This window comes from Vitis riparia, chromosome 3, assembly GCF_004353265.1.
Source record: "Vitis riparia cultivar Riparia Gloire de Montpellier isolate 1030 chromosome 3, EGFV_Vit.rip_1.0, whole genome shotgun sequence".
NCBI classification, from domain to species: Eukaryota; Viridiplantae; Streptophyta; class Magnoliopsida; order Vitales; family Vitaceae; genus Vitis; species Vitis riparia.
Window position 1 is genome coordinate 6468939 of NC_048433.1, and position 17313 is coordinate 6486251.

At 34.9% G+C, this 17313-nt stretch overlaps 2 protein-coding genes across 2 annotated transcripts; both read left to right on the plus strand.

Annotated features, from left to right (window-relative positions):
- The first annotated feature begins 6931 nt into the window (after window positions 1–6931).
- LOC117911748 (upstream activation factor subunit spp27-like) lies at window positions 6932–10872 on the plus strand. Its single transcript, XM_034826167.1, has 2 exons — window positions 6932–7301; window positions 10468–10872. Exons 1-2 carry the CDS (start codon window positions 6984–6986, stop codon window positions 10585–10587), a joined length of 438 nt encoding a protein of 145 aa, XP_034682058.1. The 5' UTR covers window positions 6932–6983; the 3' UTR covers window positions 10588–10872.
- Window positions 10873–12464: 1592 nt separating this feature from the next.
- On the plus strand, window positions 12465–16172 carry LOC117908948 (pentatricopeptide repeat-containing protein At5g02860). Its single transcript, XM_034822815.1, has 2 exons — window positions 12465–15653; window positions 15893–16172. The coding sequence occupies exon 1, from the start codon at window positions 13190–13192 to the stop codon at window positions 15623–15625; it is 2436 nt and encodes an 811-aa protein (XP_034678706.1). The 5' UTR covers window positions 12465–13189; the 3' UTR covers window positions 15626–15653; window positions 15893–16172.
- The last annotated feature ends 1141 nt before the right edge of the window (window positions 16173–17313 follow it).

Consider the following 17313-nt stretch of genomic DNA (forward strand, 5'->3'; position numbering starts at 1 on the left):
CGGTCATTCATCCTGTCAATTTGAGTTCAGTTTGAGTTTTAGGAACAACACATATATCGATCGGTCATTCATTGTCTTGTCAGTTTTAGTTTGAGTCAGGGCCGCACCTATATCGATCAACCATCTTCTTATCGTTTCCACGTCAATTTGAGTTTTTCGGGACTGCACCTATATCGATCAGTCATTGTCATGTCAGTTCAGTTTTGAGTTGGGACCGCACCTATATCGATCGGTCATTGTCTTGTCAATTTGAGTCGAGACCACACCCATATCAATCGACCATCTTCCTATCATTTGCGTGTTCACTTTGAGTCGGGGCCGCACCTATATCGATCGACCATCTTCATGTTAGTTTCGTTCAGCTTGAGTCAGGATCACACCTATATCGATTGGTCATTCATCGTTTTGTCTGTTTGAGTTTGAGTCGGGACTGCACCTAATCGATCGGTCATTCATCATCTTGTTAGTTCGAGTTTGTGTTTTGGGGCGGCAGCCATATCGATCGGCCATATTCCTATCATTCACCCTGTGTTCAATTTGAGTTTTTGGGACCGCACCTATATCGATCGGTCATTGTCTTGTTAGTTTGAGTCGGGATCGCACCTATATCGGTCTGCCATATTCCTATCAGTTTGTGTTCAGTTTGAGTCGGGGCAGCACCTATATCGATCGACTATTTTTTTATTCTTTCCATGTCAGTTTGAGTCGGGGCCACACCTATATTGATCGGCCATCTTCCTATCATTTCCATGTCAGTTTGAGTTTTCGGGATCGCACCTATATCAATCGGTCATCATCTTGTTAGTTTGAGTTTGTGTTTTGGGGCTGCACCCATATCGATTGGTCATATTTATATCATTTTTGTATTCAGTTTGAGTTGAGACCACACCTATATCGATCGGTCATCATCTTGTCAGTTCGAGTTTGTGTTTTGGGGCCGCACTCATATCGATCGACCATATTCCTGTCAATTTGTGTTCAGTTTAAGTCGGGACCGCACCTATATCGATCTGTCATTGTTTTGTCAGATTGAGTTGAGTCTTGTTCGCCTCCGAGTTGTACTTGCATAGTTGAGTCTTGTTCGATTTTGAGTCACCATCTTTCTTTAGTTTTGGCATTCAGAGCCATCGTACATATCCATTTAGGTACCTTGAGTCACCATCTTTCCGTGTTTTTTATGTTCAGAGTCATTTCTCCTCAATTGTACAATTTAGAGTCACAGTTCTTAGTATTCATATCGACTGGCATTGCACATATGACTTTCGTGGTTTTGCACTTGTCCTCATTTTTCTCACCTCGTTACCCTATGCTCATCGCCTATTCATCATTGTTCTTCCAAATTTTCTTTTCCACTACACATGACATGGCCCTTGGGTTCACGACGCATATTTTAGTGATGTTGTTGGGCACCCTATACCTAGCATTCTTGTGTAGTTCACAAAGGGAGTCTCATTTGGACACATTATTTCCTGTACTTCAGTGTGATTCGACCTTTACTCATCTTTGATACGGTCTTTCGAGTCACTTTTGGAGATGTCTTAAAGGGAGCCTGGGTCCTTAGTGTGGCTTTAGAGACATTTTGACACATCATTTTCTTTTAGGATTTTAGAGCCTCGTTTGTGTTCATCTCTTGGCCTGAGTGAGTTCAGGTTTCACTAGTGTCCTTTGGAGGTCTCATTTGTTCTTCGATATAGTTCACTTCATTCCACTCACTATTCACACTTTCTTTTCACTTCAGTGTTCATATTCCTTACACTCGTGAGCTCTTCCGAAGAGGAACATATTTGTAAACCCCCATTTGGGGCTCCTCTTCCATGCAGTTTTTTTACTAGGTTTCACAATCCCAGGAGAGCTGGCAGCATTTTTGGAAGAGTGGGGGCTGGTTTCTGGAGGAGCCGAGCATGCTGGGACGTGTGGCCATAGACACCACCACCTTGCCATGGTGGTGGTTGAGGATGGAGATTGTCTGATGGCTGGAACAGGTGAAGACTTGCAAAAGGGGATAAATATAGAGCAGATGAAGGCTGGTAGGAGGTCTTCATTTTTGGGAGGAAAAAAAAAGAGGATTTTTAGGGGGGTTACAGAGAGAAAAAGAAAGAGGGTGGTCCACGGGTGAAGATTTTAGAAGATTTTCAGTTCTGGAGGGGGGAGGGGGAAGTTTTTATATTTTTTTTGGTCCATGGGCAATTGATTTAGGAGGGATTAAGAGAGAGATTGGAATAGAGAGCTGTAGGGAGTGGTTCGAAGGAGCTGAACTGAAAGAAGGAAGAGTCTGGAAGGTGATTTGGGAAGAAAAGGGTTGCGGAAAACAGGGTACCAGTGGGAAAGGTGAAGACGGGAACTGGAAGACTGGCCTTTTGAAAAATTCCATATTCCACTAGAGGGGCAAGACACCACTGCAATAACGACATAAGCCACATTCACTCTTCTTCTCAAGCAGATCTGCACTCAGGTTCAAACATCGCTTCCTCTTATTTTCATGGGGTTGTTCATGGGTTTTTGATCGATCTAAAAACCCATAAAGGGATTGGTGGCTTTTGCTTTGGTTTCCCACATCTTCTGCCACTGGTACCGTTCTCTTTTTTTTTGCATGACTTAATGTTATTTTCAGTGTTAATTTGATCTGAGTTCATGGGATCTGTGGTACCCACTTAAGTTTGCGCCTGATCAATCTGTGGAGCAGTTAGGAGTAAGTGAGGTCTTTGTTTATACTCCTGCAAATGGTTTTGTCGATAAAGCAGGCCTACTACCAACTGAACATGATGCCTATGGTAGGCTTATTTTAGGTGACATCAAAACAATGAAAAAAAGAAAAAAGGATTTCCAGTGGAAGTTACTTATACAAAATTCTTGGAAAGTGTAAAGTGGTTGACGTGGTATGATTCTTTCAACCCATCCATTATATTATTATTTTTGCTTTTGTGATTTTGCCATGATTCTCCACATTTTGCCCAACAACTCTTATCACCGATAATAATGCCTTATATAAATCAAAACTGTGCATGTGTTTAGAGCTTCAAAATTGCCATAATATGATGGAAGAAGTGTTGGAATTGGGGCGTTCTCTGACTATGAAAGTGAAGGTTTGGAAAAGCTCTTAGCTATAATTCAATGCCCTCATTTCTTTCGTAATTCCCTATTCATTTTTTCAAATTTAATTTACAAAATTTAATTTTTTTCAAATAATTTTCAAAGTTTTAATTTCTTTTAAATTTAATTTTCAAAATTCTAATTTCTTCCTAAATTTAATTTCCAAAATTCTAATTCTCAATTGATTTTCAAAATTCCAATTTCTTCTTAAATTTAAATTCCAAAATTTCAATTTTCACATTTATTTATTCAATCATTATTATTTTCGTTATTATTATTATTTTATTTATTTATTCATTTTTAAATACTTCTTCAAATTTCTGATTTTCAAATTTAATTCTCAATTTTCGAAATTCCAAATTTCCAATTTCCGAATCTAATTTCCAATTTCCAAAATTCCAATTTTCACATTTATTTATTATTATTATTATTATTATTATTATTATTATTCTATTTATTTTTAAAAATCCTATCTTCAAATAATTTTCAAGATTCTAATTTTCATAGTTCTAATTCTCAAATAATTTTAAAAATTCTAATTTCTTTCAAATTTAATTTCCAAAATTCTAATTCTTAAATTTAATTCCCAAGACTCAAATTTTCAAATAATTTTCGAAACTCCAATTTTCAAATAAATTTCAAAAATCCAGTTTTCTCTCGAACGGTTTTAATTCCACCATGGTTTTTAGCTGATATTCTGTTTTTCTTGATTTTACATAAACAAGAAGGAATTTTCATAATTCCAGAATAATTGAATTTGCGAGACTAATTCGTGCAAAATAAAATGGGCATTGGTGGGGGCCCAACATAGGTGATCTTCTCCTTAATTGGTTGATAGCTATACATGATTGATTTATTCCACTCTATGACATGCATGCGATTATTCTGTGTTTGATTGCCAACATTTATTTCCCTTGAAATAAACCGGTTTATCACTCAGGTACATTCTTTGCCTCTCCTGTTCATTCAGTTATTTTGTTTTGAGTGACATTCATTTGATATCCATACTCGATTAATCAATTGTCATGATTGCTTCATTTTATTAGTAGAGACCCTTTTTTAGGGACTTAGAAGGAGTGCTACGGTTTTTACCGTACTTTCTCGATAAGTAACCTGACCCCCGAGCCCATTTTTGGTTTTCACAGATCACCTTTTTCAAATAAGGAGTCACACCTAGGGTTTTTCTTTCTTATTTTGTTTTCCCTTTAAAAATAAAACAAACCGGTTTATCACTCAGGTGCATTCTTTGCCTCTCTTGTTCATTCACTTATTTTGTTTTGAGTGACATTCATTTGGTATCCATACTCGATTAATCAATTGTCATGATTGCTTCATTTTATTAGTAAAGACCCTTTTTTAGGGACTTAGAGGAGTGTTACGGTTTTTACCATACTTTCTCGATAAGTAACCTGACCCCCGAACCCATTTTTTGTTTTCACAGATCACATTTTCCAAATAAGGAGTCACACTTAGAGTTTTTCTTTCTTATTTTGTTTACCCTTTAAAAATAAAACAAAAATAAATGACGACTCCAAGTCATTTTCTAAAAAAAATAAAATCATTTTTCAAAATAAAAATCGAGCTCGCCATCGAGTAAAAGCGCATGAGCCGAAGGATCCACAATTTTCTAAAATTATAAAATTAGTTAAAATTAAATAATTAATTTTTCGCTCATTTTGAATATATTTATATTTAAATATTATACATATTTCATTTAATAATTTTAAAATATATTAATTTTTTCATTTCCAATATATTCACATTAAGTGAACATTAATCAATTAAGTGAACAGTATTTGGTTAAATAAACAATAACCGATTCAACCATATTCCCTGTACATTATGGTTTGCAAATTTTATTTTTATGATTTAGAAAAAGGAAGTAATTTACAGTTAAAAATGAGTAAGAATAAAAATATTCCAATTTTTATCTTTAAAAAATAAATATTTAATTTAAAAAAAAAACCATTTTGAGGGGAATTTGGAAGTTGGTGATCAAACTCGAGCCAAAAGCTAATTTTTCTTCTAAAATATTAAAATATATGTATAATTACAAATATTAATTATAAAAATACTAAAAAAATGTTTGACAGTATTTTAGCTCGTACTATTATTAGTAAAAATGCTTTTATGAAAACCACTTATTAAGTATTTATTAAAAAACAATATAAATTATTTTTAATATTATAAATAATTTTTAAAAATATATTTAAAATTTTTGACTTATTTTTTAAAGACACTTTTTAAACTAAAGAGGCTTCGTAAAATCATTGCTCAACGGAACCTAATAAATTAGATTTGAGTTGATTAGGGTTGTCCGAACAATTCGTTGGCTTGGATTTGAAGTCAGGCAAAACTCGATCGAAAATTTATCATTAAAATTCGTGATCCAAACCCACTAAAAAGTGGTGTTGGACATTAGGTTGGGTCAGCCCAACCAAATAATAGACAAAAGAAGAAAACAGAGACCATGGGCCGCTTTTGGGCCTTATGGTCATCAGGTCGTTAACCCACAAATATAGTTTCTATTAATATATTGAAGATTAGAACCGTTCTACCAAATTGAATTCCACTTGGAATTCGTCTTTTAAAATACGCAAAAAATAAAAAAATAAAATTACTCGTTTATTAAAAAGATGAGTTTAATGAAAAAATATAACGGAAAAAGGAGATTAATATTCGGTATAGTTAAAAATGTTGTATTTTTGTATTTATTTTTAAAAATGAATTTTTGATAATATTCTTTTAAAAATAATATTGTTTTAATACAAAATTCCAAAAAAACCACTTTTAAAAAATGATATAAAATAACATATAGTCCTTAAAAATAATATTTATAAGAGATTTATAGTATGTTTGGTAATGGTTTTAAAAAATGTTTTTAGTTTTTTTCAACACTTAAATAATATAAATTTTCAAGTGTTAAAAACACTTTCTAAAATTACTACTACACGTACTCTTAAAAAATAAAGCAAAAATACCTTAAAGAAATAAAAAATAATAATATGAAATAATGTGATAGGTATTGAATCATATTGGCCTCCCTATTTTACGGGTCAGACTATAATACGAAAAATCAACTTTTCGGTATCATGCCTCCACCTATCATCAAATAGGATATTGACATCTGTAAAAATGTAACAAAAAAATTGAAATGGAGGGCAAGGCAAAACCGCCCAAGAGAAATAAAAGGTGACGATGTGAAACAATGTGATAGGTATTGAATCACATTGGTTATCAAAAATCAATAAAAAATTAAATAAAAATAATTAAAATGAAGGGCCCAGATTTCATTTTACACATCCAATGATGGCAAGAAAATCTTCCACATCCACCCCGGCGATAATTCTGCCTTCCTTTGTGGTCCACTTGTGGTAAATGGTAAATTTTGTAAATTACTTTCTCTTCTATTTTCATTTTTTAAATTAATAATTCCATTTCTCATTTTTTTAAACATATTTTTAATTTTTAAAATAATTTGCATTTATAAATTAATAATTTAATATAGACAAAAAAATCATTGCCATGAGTCAAAAAGGCAAAAAATACTACTATTTTTTTTTTCAATTCATTTTTTAATTATAAATAATAAATTAATATTCCTAATTATTACATAAAAAGATGGGAGAATATTCCTAATTTAAATAAATAATTTCATGTCTCACTATTTTTTTTTGTTTTTAACCAAAAAGCCCAAGTAGGGGGACATTTTGATTTTGTTCCCTCCAATGCAGGAACCATGGCATTTTTTCGAAATCTAATAGGCAAGGGCATTTACGTAATTTCATAAGGGAGAATATATCATACTAAGCCTGGAAGCCCCCACATATTTCTTTTGTTGTTAAGAGGATAACAAGGGAAGCCGGTGGAACTAAGAGCTCTCTCGAGAGAAAATGGCGATGTCTTTGGGGGTTATCTCTACCTTCTTCTCCGGCGAAACGGCGTCGTTTTCTAAGTCTGCGTTGTCCTTGACATCACTCCGGCACCTTCCGCCTCCTTCTCCTCATACTAACCTGCGCCTGGTGCGAACCGTAACCTCGGCTGCCGCGTCGAAGCCGCCGGCTGCGGCCACCGGCAAGCGGGAGCCTCGAGGCATCATGAAGCCTCGCCGGATTTCGCCGGAAATGCAAGACTTTCTCGGCGTCCCCGAGATTCCTCGGACCCAAGCGCTTAAGCAGATTTGGGCTTATATCAAGCAACACAATCTTCAGGTCTTGTCCATAAATCCTTTTATCTTTTTCAGCAATGGTTTATCTGTGAAACTGTGTTATTGTTGAATGGGGTTTTAGATGGGTTTTATGTATGGATAAGGTTATGTTTGTCTTATTTTGCTTCTGTTGCCCTTTCTGAGTTCGGTTTTCTTGGGGTTTTTGTATGTTCCTACATATTTTATTCAGTGTTTTTTAAGAACTATATTTGGATAAAGCCATGTTGGTGTAGATTAAATGCGGGTTCTGTTTTTATTTTTGCTGAGTTTGGTTTCATTGGGGATTTGGATGGGGTTTATACGGTGCTCGTAAGGCTGTTTGGTGCGATTGGAATGTGCTTTTGTTATTGCTATTCCTGATTTTGGTTCTCTTGGGTTTTGAGATGGGTTTTTCAGTTTTTGTGTTGCCTGTGGCCTGGAATCTGTAAGGCAATGTGGGTATAGTCAAGTTGTGGGTTTTCGTTATGAGTGGAAATTGGTTTGGTCCTCTTGAGTTTAGATGGTATTTGGGAGTAGTTGTTTTTGTACCTTCTTATGTTTGGATAAGGTTGTATTTTGCAGATTAAATGTTGGTTTTGACATTACTGGGACTGATTTGCTTCTGTCTCGTTATTGGAAGGCTTTACCTTTTATGATTGGAATAGGTTTTGTTTTATGGAGGTATTGTCAGTAGAATGGAGTTTCCATTAAGTTTATACATGGATTTATATATTGAGATGGATGAACTGATGAAGCTTTGTTCTTGTAGATGAAATGTGGGCTTTAAATGGCTAGAACTGAGGTTGGTTTCAATGGGTTTTAGTTGGGTTTATATGCTGTTTCTTTGGGGTGTTTTTTCATTTGGACAAGGCCATGGTATGTGGTTTTGATTACTTCAATAGATGAGTTTGATGCTATTCAATTTATATGTATTTGTAATTGGATTGAACAGGGTAAGGTATAATGATATAGATGTAATGGGAGTTTTGCTATTTTTAGGAATAGATTTGATTGTAATTTGTTTTTTTGAAGTGTTTTTTAGTTTTTCTTAATGTTTTGGTATTGAGATGAGGTTTTTTTGTTGCTTCTTAGATGCTGCTCCTGAGCTTGGTTATATTGAGATTTAGGTGGTTTATTTGTCCTTTGTCTGATGTTTCTGTTTTCGGAAAGTATCTATGAGATTCTGGGTTTTGTTATTGCTCTACCTTAGTTTGATGTGTTAATATTGATATTAATATAGTTTTTTTTTTTTTAATGTTTTTGTATTTGGATATGATTGCCTGTTTGTTTGTATACACATATAACCTTAAATGCATATGTATTTGTATATATGAGACCATGGGTTCAGTTATTGCTCCACCTTAGTTTGATGATTTGGGTTTTTAGATGTGTTAATGTCAATATTAATATAGGTTTTTTTTTGGAATGTTTCTGTATTTGGACATGGTTGCGTCATGCCTGTTTGTTTGTATACACCACTACCTTAAATGCATGTGTTGGTTGTTTCATTTGCCTTTTCCATATACACGACATTAAATGCAATTCCTGGTTACTTGCATGCATAAGGAGCTATTTTTATTTTGTCAAAAAAATGAAATAATGGAAAATAGGGTATTGATGTTGCTGGGTAGTTGGAGGAGATATTTGTTGATATGCTCTGCTGTTGAAGCATTTGCATGATATAAGATGTAATTATTCATCCTTACTTTGACATTAGCATCCTTCTGCTCCCTGGGAGAAAATGAAACTGCTTTCCTTTATTTTGGCCTATTACAAATCTTATATTAGACTATTAACAAAATCTTGCTTTCTGACACATTAATGTTCAGTGTTACTTCTTTGGAATAATTTCTTAATCCGATTTCCTCTAGCACCAAGCAACAACCTGTTGGAACAGCCCATTGCTTATATATATCGCATAGTTTTAAAAGGCGTGCTTTAAGTGTGACTAAGCTCAAGGCGCAACCACTTCGTAGTTATAGCGCCTTGCTTGCCAAGATATGCGCCTTATTGAAGGGGCGTGCCTTATCGATTTTACTCTTCCTTTTTAAATGCTTTTATTTTTGAAATTTCTAGTTGTATATTGAAACTTGTATAATTTCATTATTTTTTTTATTGAATGCTTCTTTTAAATGTTTGGAATCTTAAATTTTTTATTGATTGGATTAGATTTTGAATAATATTTTATAGGATTGATATGCATCCCAGGTCACATTTCACTTCACTTAGGCGCGCGTCTTGTGTTGCGCCTTGCGCCTAAGCTATAGGAGACTTTTACCCCTTAGGTGTGCCTTGCGCCTTTTAAAACTATGATATATTGACTTATTGTTTATCCTTTTCCATTGTGCTACTGTTCTCATGTACCTTATTTGTTGATTTAAATCCAATTCTGTCACTGTCATTTTGGTGTTATTCTTGTTATTTCTTTCCTCACATCTGCTGTGTCATTTCGGTGTTGATATATGAATAATATTTATGGATATATTTCTTCAAGAGCCAGTGTAAGGTTTTCTATGTTGGGATTCAATTTGTTTGTTTTTATTTTGTGGATAATGTTTGGATCTTTCAAAGTGGTCAGTGTGAGGGAAGCCTGATATGGTGTTTTGCCTTAATTATTATTTTTTGTGTTTTATTTGGATAGACTTCTTAAATATTAAAAATGAAAACGATGTGGCTTTTGATCAAACTGACAAAGGATATCTTAGCACATTTATGGCATAACTCAACCCAGCAAAGCTTTTTTCCCAATTAATTTGGACTTGCCAATCAACTATTTACAGAGGCCATATTTGACACAGATAAGATATTGGATGAGGGGTGACTTCTGCACTTGGTGTTCCAAGCTGTTCATATATAATGTGGGGCAGCTTGCTTTGCATTACCCCTTCTCTAAGAACTCACCCACCTGTATAAATATTAACCCTTTAATGCGACTACAAATTTTTGTTTTACCCTTCTATTTGACTAATGTATGAGGGTTATGCAGTTATATTATAGGCAAGTTTAGATCACATTTTGATTCTTGTGGGGCTACATTTTAGTTGGACAGCTGTACCTTTAGTTTGCCTTTCTCTACCCCTCCCTGTTCAATTTTGCATTTGTGTGTGTAGATTGTGGCTGGAATTTAGTTATGCTATTTATGTATTCATCTATAATTTGGTTCTGACGTGGTTTGTCCTTTTCCCTGCTAGGATCCTGAAAACAAGAAGATTATAGTCTGTGATGAGAAACTGAAGAGTATATTTGCAGGGAAGGATCGCGTTGGTTTTCTTGAGATTGCAGGGTTGATTAATCCACACTTTCTTAAGTGAAACTCAATCTGCAAGAGGATGGATTTAGAACTAGAAAACCAGCTATGAAGCAAATTTTGCACAAGGGCTCTCTGTTGAGTTGGTGATATCACTCAATAGAAGTGGGAGCGCTTTATGCGACTTAGTACTTAATCTTCAATTCTGGAACCTGCATATAGTAACTGGCTTTTTTGGTTTTGTTGAGTGGGTCTGTTTCTAGGATTATGCAGGCTATCTAATGCAATATTTTCAGACGCCCAGCCCAATTTTTTTAATTTTAGTTAATATCTTGAGCTTTTGCTGGAATCTTGTGTGCTTAAGGTGTGCAATGGTTCTTTCTGTTTAACCTTTTCTGCAGGTGTGCAAGCAGGAGTGTTTTAGTTAAAACATTCGGCCTGCCCCTACTCCCAGTGGGGATCTGCATAAAACCTAAAATGTGCATCAAAGCCCTGATTGACTGGCATTTTTCCCTAAGAAGTTTGCATTGCAATTTGTAGTAAAAGCATATATTTGGGAGGAGAAATTTCCCTGTCTCATTGTGAGTGGGGAGTGTGGCTTTTGCCCAATTGCTGTTTCTTTTTTCACTGTGAATGAGGGAATGTGGTGTGGATTAAGGCATTTTGTGTCTTCATTCTTAGATTGTTGAGTGGGTTTTGTTTAAGCTATCACCATCCTAGTCTTGATGCAGGATGGAGAATTTTGTGGAGGGTTTGCATCAGAGGAACCAGAATGCCTTCTTATTATGCTAGTTTTCAGAACAATGATTGTGGTTTTAGCTGCCGGAACGCATGCATGTGATATTAGTTAAGGTCCAGGAACATTTATGAATTATGAATATTCATTGCCGGTGTTGCCTGATTGTCGGAGTTCAGCCCAGTGCAACCACAAGGGTTGTCACTGGCCTATGTTTGGAAAGAAAATAGGAAAATGTATAAAGAAAATAAAAAATAGATTTAAATCTAATAAATGAGTTTTTTAAAAAAATTTTATTTCAAACTTATTTTATTTATTTATATAAAGATTAAATAATTTTAAAATATGTAAATTTTAATTTTATATATATATATATATATATATATATTGATAAGAAAATTACTTTTCTTAACCATTTGTGTTTTAACAAAAAAGTAAGACATAACCTTAAATTAGAGGGAAAATTTGAAAAAAAGAGTATGTGGGACTTATTCTCAAAAAATGAGACTAAAAATTGCATTCGTTATAAAACGGTGAGATAATTTAGCTCATTATTTGTTTGATCAATAAAATCCCTTCACATCTCTTTTAGGTGGTCCATCTAGTCTTATCCCGTTAATTCAAATAATTTCTATCTTTTTATCTAAATCTTGTCTCATTAATTCAAAAGAATTTTTATCATCGTCTCATTATAGATGTAAAATTCCTGTGCTGATATCCATCGTGTTTCATCTCGTTTAACTTATTTTTAAAATTTTTTAATTTAATTAAATAAATAGTTTTTTTTAAATAATTAAAATATTATAATTTTTTATGATTTATTTGATTGAAAAGTACTTATGATATATATATATATATATATAAAATAAAAAATTTAAAAATTAAATTAAATTAAATTTTAAATTTAATTTATATATAATTGAGGTGGAATGGGATAAAACAACATCAGAACCCATCTTTTATCTATCGTTCTAAAAAAAATTCAAACTCATCCACAGCTCATTGATTTAAATTTCAAATGGAATGGGTATTCGAACACCATTGCTATCCTAAGTGGGTGCCATTTTATATCCATTTCCGTCAAGCTTTTATCCAACCATGTCATGAAGGGACAAATAGTGCCATGAGCACAAGAAGCCCTCATGAGACCGTTTGATTAAAGACCCAAGAAAATAAAGTTTGGAAGCTCCAGCTAAAAAACCAACCACTAGCTTCCAACGTCCTCTTCTCATGAGCAATTGGACATTTGGAGTCAACAACCTCGAATGGAGTTAAGGCTAAATTCGAGAAATAGTGAAGATGCACGATCACATCCAATTACAAGGTAGATTCATCTACAATCGATGCTCACTGGTGAGAGAAAGGAATGAAAGCATCAAGCTATATCACAAACCTCTACCCAGATTTACTATCCTCAAATTTAATCTCTTTCATGAAAAAACTGATCCATACATATATATGTGATTACTTTGAGACGAACAATGAGTCTTATTGTACAACATTCTTCCTTCAAGCCTGCAAGGCATGTAGTAAATTCTTTTGGTATCCATCCCTAATAAGATCGGTTTGGGATGAAAATAAACAGGTAAAGGACAATTTTGAGATGTTTTTTTGAAATCTGAAGTGGGTATTTTCATACTAACATTATAATAAAAATCCATCCTTGGGAGTATTGTGAAGAACCGTCCCGAGTAGCAGAGGAATTTAAATTGAGTTATATTGTTTATTTTCGTAAAAATTTTCTATGGGTAATATGAATGGGTGAGGCCAGCCTCAGCGAAGGGAAGAATCCAAACCCATCTCCCTCCCGAATATAGTCACTTGAGTCTTGGAAGATTTTTTCCACTTTCTCATCTTTCAAAAACCACCACAAAACCCACTTACCAAACTCTCTCTCAATCCCTTCTCTCCCCGCATACAAGCTGTTTTGATGGCAGAGAAGCTGAAGCTCTCTCTCCCGGTTCTCCTACCAGGTCCACCTCCCTCAAAACCACTCTTCTCAGACCACCACTTGTCCACAACCCCCTCTCCGCCACCTCCCATTACCCCTCTTCTCCAAAACTTCCAACCGCATACCCAAACCCCAAACCCCCAATCCCCAATAATCCCCAGACGCCGCAGACGTATCGGGAAGTCTCAAGACGCCAACCGTGGAAAGCCATGGTCTCACGGCCGTCTCTCGCCGCCAGGTCAGCGAATTCTGCAAACCCTAATCGACCCTACATTTAATCTTGCTCAAATTGATGAGCTCTTACTTGAATTGTTCGAACAACAGCCGGGAGAATCGGATTTTAGTGTGGAGTCGCTGTCTTTGGATGTTTTGGGTATTGTCAAGGGTTTAGGGTTTTACAAAAAATGTGACACTGCTTTGAGGGTATTCGAGTGGGTTCGGAATCGGAAAGAATCTGAATTATTGTTGAATGGTTCGATTATTGCTGTCATTATAAGTATTCTTGGGAAAGGGGGTCGGGTTTCGGCTGCGGCTTCTTTGCTTCATAATCTTTGTAAAGATGGGTTTGATGTTGATGTTTATGCGTATACTTCTATGATAACTGCATTTACCAGCAATGGGAGGTACAGGGAGGCTGTGATGGTTTTTAAGAAAATGGAGGAAGTGGGATGCAAACCTACTTTGATAACTTACAATGTGATTTTGAATGTGTATGGGAAAATGGGTATGCCCTGGAATAAAATGGTTGGTCTTGTTGATAGAATGAAGAGTGCCGGGATTGCCCCTGATTCATATACTTATAACACGCTTATAAGTTGTTGTAGGCGGGGAAATTTGTATGAAGAAGCAGCAGGGGTTTTGAAGGAGATGAAATTAGCAGGATTTAGTCCTGATAAGGTGACTTATAATGCTTTATTGGATGTTTATGGGAAGTCTAGGCGATCCAAGGAGGCCATGGAGGTCTTGCAGGAGATGGAGGGTAATGGGTGTCCCCCTAGTATGGTGACTTACAATTCATTGATTTCAGCTTATGCCAGAGATGGGTTATTGGAAGACGCCTTGGAGCTCAAAAACCAGATGGTGGAAAAGGGAATTAAACCTGATGTTTTTACTTACACTACTCTTTTGTCAGGATTTGAGAAGGCTGGGAAGGATAAGGCTGCGGTTCAGATTTTTGAGGAGATGAGAAATGAAGGTTGCAAACCAAATATTTGTACATTCAATGCCCTTATTAAGATGCATGGTAACAGGGGAAAGTTTACGGAAATGATGAAAGTTTTTGAAGATATCAAGACATTCCAGTGTTCACCTGATATTGTTACATGGAATACACTTCTTTCTGTGTTTGGGCAGAATGGGATGGACTCTGAAGTTTCAGGAGTGTTTAAGGAAATGAAGAGGGCGGGCTTTGTGCCTGAGAGGGATACTTTCAACACCCTAATCAGCTCTTACAGTCGATGTGGATCATTTGACCAAGCCATGGCTGTTTATAAGAGAATGCTGGAGGCTGGGGTGAATCCTGACCTTTCCAGTTATAATGCTGTTTTAGCAGCATTGGCTCGGGGTGGGCTTTGGAAACAATCTGAGAAAGTACTTGCAGAAATGAAGGATGGTCGATGCAAACCTAATGAGCTGACATATTGTTCTTTGTTACATGCTTATGCCAATGGGAAGGAGATTGAACGAATGTGTGCTCTTGCAGAAGAAATATACTCTGGCATAATTGAACCTCGTGCAGTGCTCTTGAAGACCCTTGTTCTAGTAAATAGCAAGCGTGACCTTCTAATGGAAACAGAACGAGCTTTCTTAGAGTTGAGACAGCGAGGGTTTTCACCTGACATAACTACTCTTAATGCCATGGTTTCCATCTATGGCAGGAGGCAGATGGTTGCAAAAGCAAATGAAATTTTGGATTTCATGAAAAGGGGTGGGTTCACTCCAAGCTTGACAACTTACAACAGCTTGATGTACATGTACAGCCGGTCTGCAAATTTTGAAAGATCAGAAGAAATCCTGAGGGAAATTCTGGCAAAAGGAATAAGGCCTGATATCATTTCATACAATACTGTTATTTATGCCTATTGTAGAAATGGTCGGATGAGAGATGCTTCACGGGTACTCTCAGAAATGAGGGAGTCTGGGCCTGCTCCAGATATAATTACTTATAATACCTTTATTGCAAGTTATGCAGCTGATTCCATGTTTGTGGAGGCTATTGATGTTGTCTGTTACATGATCAAGCATGGCTGTAAACCAAACCAAAGCACATACAATTCCATTGTAGATTGGTACTGCAAGCTTAATCGCCGAGATGAGGCAAGCATGTTTGTCAACAACCTTCGCAAGCTTGATCCACATATTTCCAAGGATGAAGAATGTAGGTTATCAGAACGAATGGCAAAGAAATGGTCATAGGAACCCTTTTCTACAAATAATATTACAGGTCAGTGAACACTCTTCTTGGCCTATAATACTCCTGTGCATCCAGCCCTGTATCCTGTCTTCCTGTGCCTGTGTTGTGTATTATCCAGGCATGAAAATTAGCAGATACGATATTGTTGTACATAAATATTTTTGTCCCTTTTGGAGGTTTAAGAGCTATAGATGATTCATCAACATCCGAGTTTGAACTATTTTTGCTGGTTTGGCATATATGGCCATCGGCAATCTTGTATGTTTCAGATGATAGATGATGGAAGAGCTGAATAACTTCCAGGTATGTATAGTAAACCTTTGTAGCACTCAAATGAGAACCACTGAATAACTTAAGTGGTTGTTTCTGTTAGTTCTTGCAACATATTTTTGACAATCAAGTTGTAATTTTGAGCTTTTTTTCCCCTTAACATCTCATTGTGTGTCAGTTTTATTTAATTGCCTCTACACCAGCAAAAAAGTGAATATTGTAGTTTGGTGGTCTGTTGCCCTAATGTGGGTAGTGAGAAATATGCATCCATTGAATCTTCACTCGAATTGTTCTGATTTGTATGTTATGGCGATTAGCTTGATTGATGGTCATTAGAATGGGGTAGCGTTGGTCCACAATTTTGGTGTATTATGCATATACATAGTTGGAGGTGGACACATTCATTGAGAAAAACAGGTGTGGGAAGATGCGCGTGGAGGATTATGGTTCATGTGATGATTTCATTCAGCATATACTATTTGCAGGGGTGCAACTTGTGTGGGTTGGTTTGACCCAACCCGAACCCAACTCAATATATGAGCAGGCTTGATCAATCATATTCAATTCTCGGGTTGACTTGGACTCAATTTGGGTTGGGCTCAGACCAAGGTTCGGATCGGACAACTCTTGTCTAACCCAAACTTGGTTTAATGTTTTTATAATATTTATTGCATATTATACTATATAATAATCTTTATTTTGTCTTTATATATATTTTAAAAATATTAAATTAATGATATTGTATATATTTTTAGAAAAATATATAAATTTTTGTTTTTTTTTTTTGTTGCTATCTTGAAAATTTGTCCAATTTACTATTTAAATTTCATATAAATATATGGAAAAAAGTTTTTCAAAAAGTATTATAGATGAATTTTGAATTAAGCAACCCGAACAACCCCAACTTAACCCCATCAACCTAAGTCTAACTTGAACCATTAAAACTTAATATGATTTTAGAAAAATGAGGTTGAGTTGGGCTTAGGTTGAGTCCCTTGGGTTAGAGGTTGGGTTGAGTTCGATTGATTATTTTTTAATCGAGATTTTGTTTTGGTTGATTATCAATTGATCAATCTGCTCAAGTTGCAACCCTAAATATTTGTGATTCTATGATATAAATTTCTTTATTATTATTATTTTTAAATTCTTCCAAGTAATTTTGATATTATAATTTAATTTAATACGCAATTTAGCAATTATTTGATACGTATTAAAGTAACAAAATTTTATAATTTAAATTCAAAATTGTAATTGTAATTCAAATAATTACATTTTTGTAAACATTTAATTTGCATTGAATTTTAGTTTTTTTTAAATAAATATAATGCAAAAATATTTAATATATATTTTTATGGATTTTAATTTATAATTTATTGAGATTTATGTTTCTTAAATTATAAATTATAACTTCTTATTCATA

Bases quoted from the DNA above. Each gene is read 5' to 3' on its own strand.
- LOC117911748 (XM_034826167.1), top strand. From the start codon at position 6,984: ATGGCGATGTCTTTGGGGGTTATCTCTACCTTCTTCTCCGGCGAAACG. The intron at 7,302-10,467 runs GTCTTGTCCATA...TTTCCCTGCTAG, and splicing joins TCAAGCAACACAATCTTCAG to GATCCTGAAAACAAGAAGAT.
- LOC117908948 (XM_034822815.1), top strand. From the start codon at position 13,190: ATGGCAGAGAAGCTGAAGCTCTCTCTCCCGGTTCTCCTACCAGGTCCA.